The 9,731-nt window shown below is 41.2% G+C and overlaps 1 protein-coding gene across 1 annotated transcript in view; it reads left to right on the forward strand.

The window, feature by feature from the left end:
* The window catches only part of LOC121455175 (discoidin domain-containing receptor 2), a 122,770-nt gene that overhangs the window by 105,956 nt on the left and 7,083 nt on the right, over positions 1-9,731 (forward strand). The window contains exons 14-18 of the mRNA XM_041662772.1: positions 1,400-1,623; positions 2,858-2,985; positions 4,998-5,186; positions 5,500-5,734; positions 6,879-7,028. Of these exons, the coding sequence (XP_041518706.1) occupies positions 1,400-1,623; positions 2,858-2,985; positions 4,998-5,186; positions 5,500-5,734; positions 6,879-7,028 (926 nt within the window). The remainder of the gene's footprint in view (positions 1-1,399; positions 1,624-2,857; positions 2,986-4,997; positions 5,187-5,499; positions 5,735-6,878; positions 7,029-9,731) is intronic.

Below are 9,731 nucleotides of genomic sequence, written 5' to 3' on the forward strand. Positions count from 1 at the left end.
TGAGGATGGAATTATGGGCAGGAGGCGGAGGGAGAAACTTTGATTCATGTGATGTAGGTATAACACTCATGCTGCAGGTTAACCAAATCCATTAAGTCTGTGCCAGCTTCTGGAGAAACCTACAGCCTGTCTCTAGATTTGGTAGCTGCTGCTTCTAGCCTTTTCTGAAACCCTTCCTTTTATATTTAATGTCAGATGTACAGAGGGACCCACAAAAATTGGCAAAGTATCACTAAGATGTTCCCAGAAGCAGCTGGGCTGTCTCACCCAGGTCACCTTCATATTCTGTGTGTAACGGGAAAGAAGGCCCAGCTGGGCACTCACTTGACACCAGACTCCACTGGGGTAAATTCTGGACTGGAAATTATATTGGAGGAAAAAAGAAAAATGAAGCTAAGGATATTCTATAGCTGTTGGTAGCTATTTTAATAATTGAGTAATTTTGACTTCTTTTTGGTAAATATTTTTTACACTGGTGTAAGATTTTATTTATTTCTTTTTATCTTTTCTCAATAAAAGTGCTGATTAAGGTATATAGTACCAGTTGCTTTAATCTCAGTCCCCTTTAAAAAGTGCCATGGAGTGACGTCAGGAGGGATGCTTGATCATTTCTGGCATCCTCGCAGCTTTCCAAGGTCATCAGCGTACCAGTGACCAGCTTAGCAGCAGAGGACTTCCGTGCAGGGGAGGAAGGCCTAGCCAGCTGATAGAACTAAATAAAGAGTAGAGGCTCATCGAGGGATAAACTTGCGGAAAGAAGAAAGGAAATTAACATCCAATTTATCACTGATGGGGTAAAACATCATAGAAAGAAAACACTGAGTTCATCTAATTTCCTAGAAACAGCAAGAGTAAAGACTATGTATGAACTTATTTCCTTAACAGAACTGGAGTAGTTAACCTATTTCCTGAAGGCCAAAACATCTCCAATATCAATCAGATTTTAACATTCTAAAGTTATGGTATATCTTAAACAAAATCATATAAATTCAATCTGCAGTTGTTTTCTCCCCTAAACTGTGTTATTAAATTAATGTCAGCATTTTGAAATTAAGAAAGTTTGCTATTAAACCTCCAGGCTTTAAGATTGCTATCCTGATCCAGAATAAACCTTCCTAAGACTTAGCCACACAATTCCATAGGATTAGTCAGGGGCCTTGTTCATGATGGTGGTTTGTGAAGAGACTGAGCAGCAAAATGGTAGCCTACATTTTGAAGTTTAAAAAGAAGGGGGCTAGAGGAAGCACAACCATCCCCAGATAAGTATGTGTGAAGTGGGTTAGGCTGCCGTGGGGCCGGATTCTGGCTAACCTCTCAGATATCCCTTCTTAAAGATCTCCCCTTAGCCGCCCCCCGCCCCCCGCCCCTAGAGCCAGACTCAGTGCCCATGTCTTCTCAGCCTGCAGTGGTGTTGTGAAGCCAGCCCAGCCCAACGGACCTGAAGGGGTACCTCATTATGCAGAAGCCGACATAGTGAATCTTCAAGGGGTGACAGGTGGCAACACCTACTCAGTGCCCGCTGTCACCATGGACCTGCTGTCGGGGAAGGACGTGGCTGTGGAAGAGTTCCCCAGGAAACTATTGGCCTTCAAGGAGAAACTGGGAGAAGGCCAGTTTGGGGAGGTGAGTTGACCTTCAGAAGGAGACACCCAGCTCTTGATAATGTGATCAGAAGGATAAAAAAGATCAGTAGCACACGGGTCTACTTAGAACTGAAGGTCTCCTCTACTTGCCTGCATTGCCGTCAGGATGGACAGTTAATGTCGACCTCATCTTTGTGTAAGAGTTGTGGATTTCCTGGGATGTTTGATTGATATATAGAAGGTTTTAAGGCAAATAAGTCACCAGAATTCAGATACCCTAAAACATACTCAATGCTTTCAAAAACTGTTTCCAGTAGGTTGCCAAGGGTGGGGCTCGTGGACATCGTCATCGTTTATGGTTATCTAGGAACACCCTGCTTCATGCTGTCATTATTTTTCTTTTAATGAGAATTATATGTCAAAATGGTAAAAGACAAAACCAAACCAAACCCAAGCCAACCCCGCCCTGCCTTTGGTTTCAGAATTAACCACTAGGGAACGAATCATCACAAGATAAGGAGGAGCCCTCTTCTGAGTTGCCCTCAGAATAAGGCACGGAATAGTACACTTTTCACTCTGGTGTGAGTCCCAGAAACCTTCAGGGAACTCAGAGCGATGTTTTCAGCTGTCATGGGTTCCCTTTAATCCTGTCATTTAAGCCCCAAATATAATACTTAGTTTTAAGTGAATATGTTTTTGACTTCCAATAAGGATCAAATATTCTCCCTCTGGGTAGGTTTGGTGTTGGAGTGGGCAGAGGAGCCTATGACATCTGTCTGTGGTGTCATATGGACTCATTCTGTCCCCTGGGTTGAAATCCTATGCCCACTATATTATTACTAACACATAGGCATAATTTATGACATTCTCCTCATCCCAAGGGATTATCTTATAATAACTGCCTTATTTTTTAAGACCACAGATTAACTTTCTCAAATCAAAGTGTAACAGTTATGCCAAATGATATTTTCTAGACCAGTTACGCTATGATAAAATACTATGTTGTAGATTCATCCCATCCTTTATCAATATTTCATTTAATGTATATTGCTCTTAGAAGGCATCAACATATTATATTAGTTGGGTACTTCAGTATTGTTTATTAATGTTGTCAATTACTTAAATCAAAGATATGCCACCCATAGCCTCTTATTGGTCTTCAGTTATTTTGCCTGAGTTATAAGCATTAGTTTATCTCTAGGATATGCCCAGCAAGAGTACTGAGCCATCTTCAGGAGAAATGATGATGCTGAGACTAGATGACTTTTGTCTAGGTTCATCTCTGTGAAGTGGAGGGAATGGAAAAATTCAAAGACAAAGATTTTGCTCAAGATGTCAGTGCCAACCAGCCTGTCCTGGTGGCCGTGAAGATGCTCCGAGCAGATGCAAACAAGAATGCCAGGTCTGTGGTCTGAATTTTTAATTTTCCTTTACCTATTTCATAGTGTGAGGATTAGGATTATTCCTGGAAATTCTTGAGCCTTTATTTTCTTTCTTCTTCTGAGATGGGAAGGTCAATGAGCTGTCCCTCCAAGCCCACTCTTACATTTTATGCTTCCAATGTGGTTGGACATGCCCATTTTTTCCATCTCTTTCAAACACAAGTGTATCTATTTATATTATAGTCACTATATCTTTCCTTCCCTTGCCCCAGTGTGCACAACAGCTCACATGTGTTCTTCGCTCATGATACCCAGACATACTCTAGAATGGCACTCTCCTCTAGCTGACTTCACAATGACAGACATATTTCTGCCTACATCTCTGCCCTCCTGTTTTTGCCACACCTCTGTTTTCCTTCTCATCCTGTTTTTTCCTCTTTTATGCTCCTTTTCTTCTATGTTCAGCAGCTTCTCTCAATAAGAAGCTACTTCTACTTGGAAATGCATCCATGGACCTCAGAGCCAAAGGACCCCCACCCTTTAGCAGGCTTCCTAACTGGCTGATAGTCTCTTGGATCCTTTATGACATACATTGCTGTTTCCATCACCCTGCTTTATCCCCTGACAACCTTTCCATACAGTAATGGTGAGTGAATGCTCACCCGGAGGGGCACGCTGCTAGCAAACAATTGTGTCCCTGAACATCTGGATACCACATGTATCTTCCCATGTGTGTTGTCTTGATTTGTCCCACTGATATTCATCCCAAGAGGAAGTTTATTATTTCTACTCCCTAAGTTATTGCAAATTCCAAAAACAATGATAGGTTTCATGTTTTTAAAAAAAGTCTTACAACAGACAGGCTATGAACTGGAGAGAAAGGTGAGGAAATGGAGCTGTGTGGGCTTTCCCACTTTAACCAAGAGCTTTGACTTAAGAACATACACATGAATGAGAAGCAGCACCCCCCCGGGGCCCACAGAGAGATGGGATATTCCTCATATTAATCTTTGCATGTGGCAGGAGAAAGTGGCAAGGAGAAAAAGACACTGTATGTACTAGGACAATACAGTTCTGGGCTGATGAAATTTACCAGGTCCACTTGTGTTCACTCTTGTGTGATAGCGATAAATGACCTAGACTCTGGGTCCTCATGAGTCACCAAAACCCATGGTCTGGGATTCATAGGAAAGTAAGAGAGGAGATGCTGAATCAGGACTACATGGGTCCCAAGAATGTGTATGGACAGAGCCTGACTTGAAAGAGATGCATTGTCTTTCTTGCAGAAATTCTATAAAACTCACCAGAGACTTCTAACTGATTTGCCCCTGGAGTTTTGGGAATGTGGACTATGGGCTCCATGTTGACAATTTGCAACTCAAGTGTGGCTGCCACCCTGAACTCAAACCATTGCAAGTTTTGGCCAGATGCATACTTGTGAAATGACTTTAGTTTACCATGATGACTCATGATGACTTTCAAACAACTCTGCTTGAACAGGCTACCAAATCAGTGTATATACTGTGGCTGGCTGCTGGTGCAGGTGGTCTCGGGAAAAGCCAGTAGGAGAAAAAGAGAAATGATAAGATAATCAAGAGGGTGGTTATTCATTATCTCCACTTCATTAATAGTACGATTCAGTAGCTCTTGAAAGAGGCAAATATCTTAATGTCCTCAAGTTGGTTGTTAGTGAAAAGCTCCACTTGCAAGGTAGCTTTAAGCAACACATATTTGAGTCAGTAACATCAGCACCTTTCCATGTAGGGGCATTTTACCACCATATAAGGGATATAAAAGTAAGACATAGATCTTGTTCTTAAGAACATCATTATTGATTAAATAAAGGTCCGTTTTGTTCAAGGAGGAGCTGAATGTGATTGTTCTGGGTGCGGTTTTTCTGTCATCTCAAAGATCTTCCAGAGGGGAGCAAGGCATGTTGTGATGGGTGGGAATAGACAATGTCAGGCATCCTTCCTTGTTCCGTTCTGATTCTGACAACCTCTGATTTTCTCTACAATCACACCCTCCAAAGGAATGATTTTCTTAAGGAGATAAAGATCATGTCTCGGCTCAAGGACCCAAATATCATCCGTCTCTTAGCTGTGTGCATCACCGATGACCCACTCTGCATGATCACGGAGTACATGGAAAATGGAGATCTCAATCAGTTTCTTTCCCGCCACGAGCCTCTGGGTTCTTGTTCTAGCAATGCCACAGTCAGGTAAAAAAAAAAACTCACATCTGTTGTCTTTTCTCTGTGGGGGTCATAAGGTCATAAGGACCTGAAAATGGGGAGAGGTGATGTTTAAGGTTCCTGTTGTCGTGGGAAGTCTATTATTGCAGTGAATGATGGGGGAGCTACCCTTTGTGGGGAGCAGGGGAAATCAAGCAGATTCTTTAAGAGCGGAGGCAGGATATAGATGGTTCAAGCCTGGTTTGTTGTTTAGAATGTGCCCCTTTCACAGCTGCTTTCTGTTTGTTGTTTAGAATATGCCCCTTCACAGCTGCTTTCTCTTTCTTATGCGTGCCTCCAGTTATGCCAACCTGAAGTTTATGGCTACCCAGATCGCCTCTGGAATGAAGTATCTCTCATCCCTTAACTTTGTCCACCGAGATCTGGCCACCCGAAACTGCTTGGTGGGCAAGAACTACACCATCAAGATAGCTGATTTTGGAATGAGCAGGAACCTGTACAGTGGTGACTACTACCGGATCCAGGGCCGGGCCGTGCTCCCCATCCGCTGGATGTCATGGGAGAGCATCTTATTGGTGAGTCTCTACACCCGTGAGCCCTGTCTAGCAGCTGACCCTCTGTTCGGGTGGGAGGCTGGGACAAATGGGAGGCAGCAGGAGGCAAGCCCACAGACCTTGATATTTTCCCTGATTTGAGAGGATCGTCTCTGAACATTTATTATTATTATTATTAAAGACTTGCTTATTTCTGGTAAAAAGGTAATACACCATTATTGAAACTTTAGGGAAAAAGTTTAAAAGTATAAGGAATTTAGTACCCTTCCTCCTCTACCCTTCCAACTATTGAATGGTCTTGATTCTAGACCTTTTTTTAAAACCTCAGCCCTCAGGGGGGAGAGGCAGGCAGATCTCTATGAGTTCCGGGCCAGCTTGGTATACAGAGTAAGTTCTAGGACAACTAAAAATACCCAGATAGGTAGATAGATAGATAGATAGATAGATAGCATTTTTTTTAACCTAAAGGTGCTTTGTGATCTTAAAAAAATGACATATTGGACTACATTCAGGGGACCATGTTTCCTTACTCCAGTTTTTGCATTATTAAGGCACTTATTAACCAGGATGATTTAGCAAACTTCTCTTATTTTTCTGAGCTAAAAATCAATATCCTCTACAAGTTCATGTCACTATCTTTATTAAATAAAAAATGTGTATTTAATGAAAATGTCATTTTTTTCAAGACTGTGGCTATCACTGAATATGGAAGCAAGAGTCCTCAATCCACCAGGCCTAATTCCATGCACTTGAAACATCTTCCTTTATCCCTACCATCAAAACAGCTGACTTCTCATGCTAACTTTGGCGATTCTCCAGTGTCCCATATTCTACAGGTGGCCCTTCTAGTGTTCAGAGGATGGGTAGCTTACAAGTGTGGGTTCTAGCACTCATAGAGTCCACTGGCTCATGGTCAGTATCCTTTCAGTTCTTGGATGTCATCTCCAAGAGAAACAGAACTAAGCCCAGGTCATGGAGATGGGAGAGTGGGCTGCTTTCTAGTAAGGTCATATTGCTGCTTCCAGATCCTCCAGGCAAAACTTGCCAGTTGTCACATTCCTTGTCCTTTGTAGGAGAATACTGATTCCAGATGATGAGCAGATAATGTGCTGTTTTCCTCTTTGTACCTGGCTTACTCTGATTTTGTCTTCTTCTCCTTCAATAGGGCAAGTTCACCACAGCAAGTGATGTGTGGGCCTTCGGGGTGACTCTGTGGGAGACTTTCACCTTTTGCCAGGAGCAGCCCTATTCCCAGCTGTCGGATGAGCAGGTCATTGAGAATACTGGAGAGTTCTTCCGAGACCAAGGGAGGCAGGTATGAACTACTGGGGATGTGAACTGGGGTGCTCTCAAAGGGGAAAGGAAGGTCCCGACTTAGTAGGAAGACCCCAGTTCAAGGACAGAAACAGAATTCTGTTTCTTATGCTCAATCTATTTCTGGATCTAGATTATTTGACTAGTCCACTGGGCGACAAAAAAAGAGTGAAGAGAGTTAATGGTATTTGTTTTAAAAGTCTTAGAATAAGATATGGTGTTGGTTTGGGCTGGTGAGCAATGTTTCTGCTCTTGCACATCTACAAATAGACCGGGTACCCTGGCCCTTCTCTGGGGAGGCTGGGCCTGCTTATGGAGCCTTTTGGGACTTATGGACTACTGAGCCCCTAAGCTAACAAGTCCGGATTCTCTGAGATATCAAGTTTTCTTTGGTTGGCCAACTATTTAATGCTCTTGAGAGACATAGGACTTAAAGCTTGCTAATAACTAGAGCATTGCAGTCCCTCAGGTGATCTGTTCATAGCAAACCTTACGTCATGGTATCATCAATAGGAAGATGGTAATAGCTGGAGACAGGTTTTGCAGAAGATACAAGTGGGTCCTTTCTGGCTTACCTGGACTTACACAAGAAAATGACAAGAGAGGGGCAAGAATAACACATGGTACATGCTGAAAATGAGAACTGGCAGGGAACTTAATTTTAATCTCAATATTCTTTAGATAGTGTGGTAATAGGTATTCTATTGCCTGTCCTAGTCAGGAGGTGGCTTAGCGTTTCTGTTGCTGTGCTGAAACACCATGACCAAAGGCAAGTTGGGGAGGAAAGGGTTTATTTGGCTTCCACATCCACACCGTAGTCCATCATTGAGGAAGTCAGGGCAGGAACCAGGGGCAGTAGCTGACTCAGAGGCCAAGGAGGAGGACTTACTCCTCATGGCTTGCTCGCCCTGTTTTCTTAAAGAATCTAGGACCACCTCCCCAGGGATGGCCTCACCCACAATAGGCTGGACCCTTCCTGATCAATCACTAATTAAGAAAATGGCCTACTGGCTTGCTTTCAGCCAGATCTTATGGAGACATTTTCTTAATTGAGCTTCTCTCAGGTTACTTAATTGAGGTTTTCTCAGATGACTTATATTATGTCAAGCTGACATAAAACAATCCAGCACAGGAGATAACCGCTCTCTTACTGTGATAAAGCAAACATTTGTCCTTGTCTTTATGAAATATGCAGTGGGCCAAGAAAAAAAGTTCCTCTCCCTGGTTTAATCTATTCAAACCATCCTTTAGGGGACACATGGCCATTTAGGAGTTGTACATTCAGTTAGAAAATGGATCCTACTCATCAAAATAATGGTCTTAATTTGAGTGTATCCTAGAATTATATGCGAAGGTAGAGTTATTAAAAGCCTCTTAGTTTTCTTCAAATTATTATTTATCAAGAGAAACCCCGAAGAGTCAGTTTTTATACCAAGGCAAAATTAGATCACCATCCATGCCACAAGAAGAAGGCCTCTAAGTCCTTTCTTGCTCGTTTTACATGAATGTTTGTGATACTAAAAATGATCTCTAAATACCCAAAAGTTATTTCAATTCTATGTTATTCAATTTCACAAGAACGTGTCTTTTCAAACCATCTGATAGCAATAGAAATTCTCATTTCTAATAATCTTCAGAACTTTACTTTTTTTCATTTAGTTTTGGACAGTCTGTGTAAAAAGACCCCCTATTTTTACCTATACAAGATACCAGCAGTGTACCAAATATACATTTTGACCATCTACCAATGGTCAAGCACTGAAGTCGGATATTTGACTGACTCCAGACCAAAGCCAAATATTACCATCATATACTAAGTCATTTCTCAGATACAACTGGAAATTTTGATAAAAATTATTAAACTTGGCATATCAATGTAAATAACTGATTAAACACAATTTATTAAATTTGACAAAATTTAATTGCTATTGTGTTTATAACTGAAATGTCAGTATTCTTGTTTATCAGCAGCTATATGGCTTCTGTGGTCACTGAACTACACACGTGCTGAAATCATTTTCAAGTAGTTCAGCAAGCCTACTGGATACAAGGAAGAGAAAGAACAGCTGGGCTAATGTAAATTCTAGAAGAAATTTTATATTTCGGGTTCATAGCTTAAGAAAATTTTAAACAATTTATCTCCAATTTAAAATGCGTAGACATCTATAGCAAAAATTTCAACCACTATAATGTATTTGACATTTTTGCTTTCAATTTATAGTCACAAGATATGGAGAAATTCCAGACAGCATTTTTTTTTCTTGAATTCGCACAGTATAAATAACTATATAAATGAAATAGTTTTAATTTTCTCTTTGGTGTTACAAGAGGTAACAAAATCATATATATGATATGAAGTATTAGGAAATGTAACTTAAATTGTCAAGTTTATAACATTTGAAAGGGTCCTTACCAATTCCTATTATTTACTATTGCAATTTCATTGATGTACATTGGCTTAGAGTGGATTCCGTTGCTATTGCTGTTGTTATTTTTGAGACTGTGCCTTGCTACATTCTGAAGGTAACCTTGAAGTCGGATTCTTCTGCCTGAGCCTCCCGAGTACTGGGATTACAAACCAGCCTCTGCCACATCTGGCATCCTTCTATAATAATTTTTATAAAGTTCTACAGTGGGCACCTCACAAAGAGATCCGCAGCTTTAAGTTTTATCAGTAATATGTGTGAATGCCTCTTATGCTGTA

The sequence above is a fragment of the Microtus oregoni genome, unplaced genomic scaffold, assembly GCF_018167655.1.
Source record: "Microtus oregoni isolate MIOR12 unplaced genomic scaffold, Mior012 000013F_ref0000133, whole genome shotgun sequence".
Lineage (NCBI taxonomy): Eukaryota > Metazoa > Chordata > Mammalia > Rodentia > Cricetidae > Microtus > Microtus oregoni.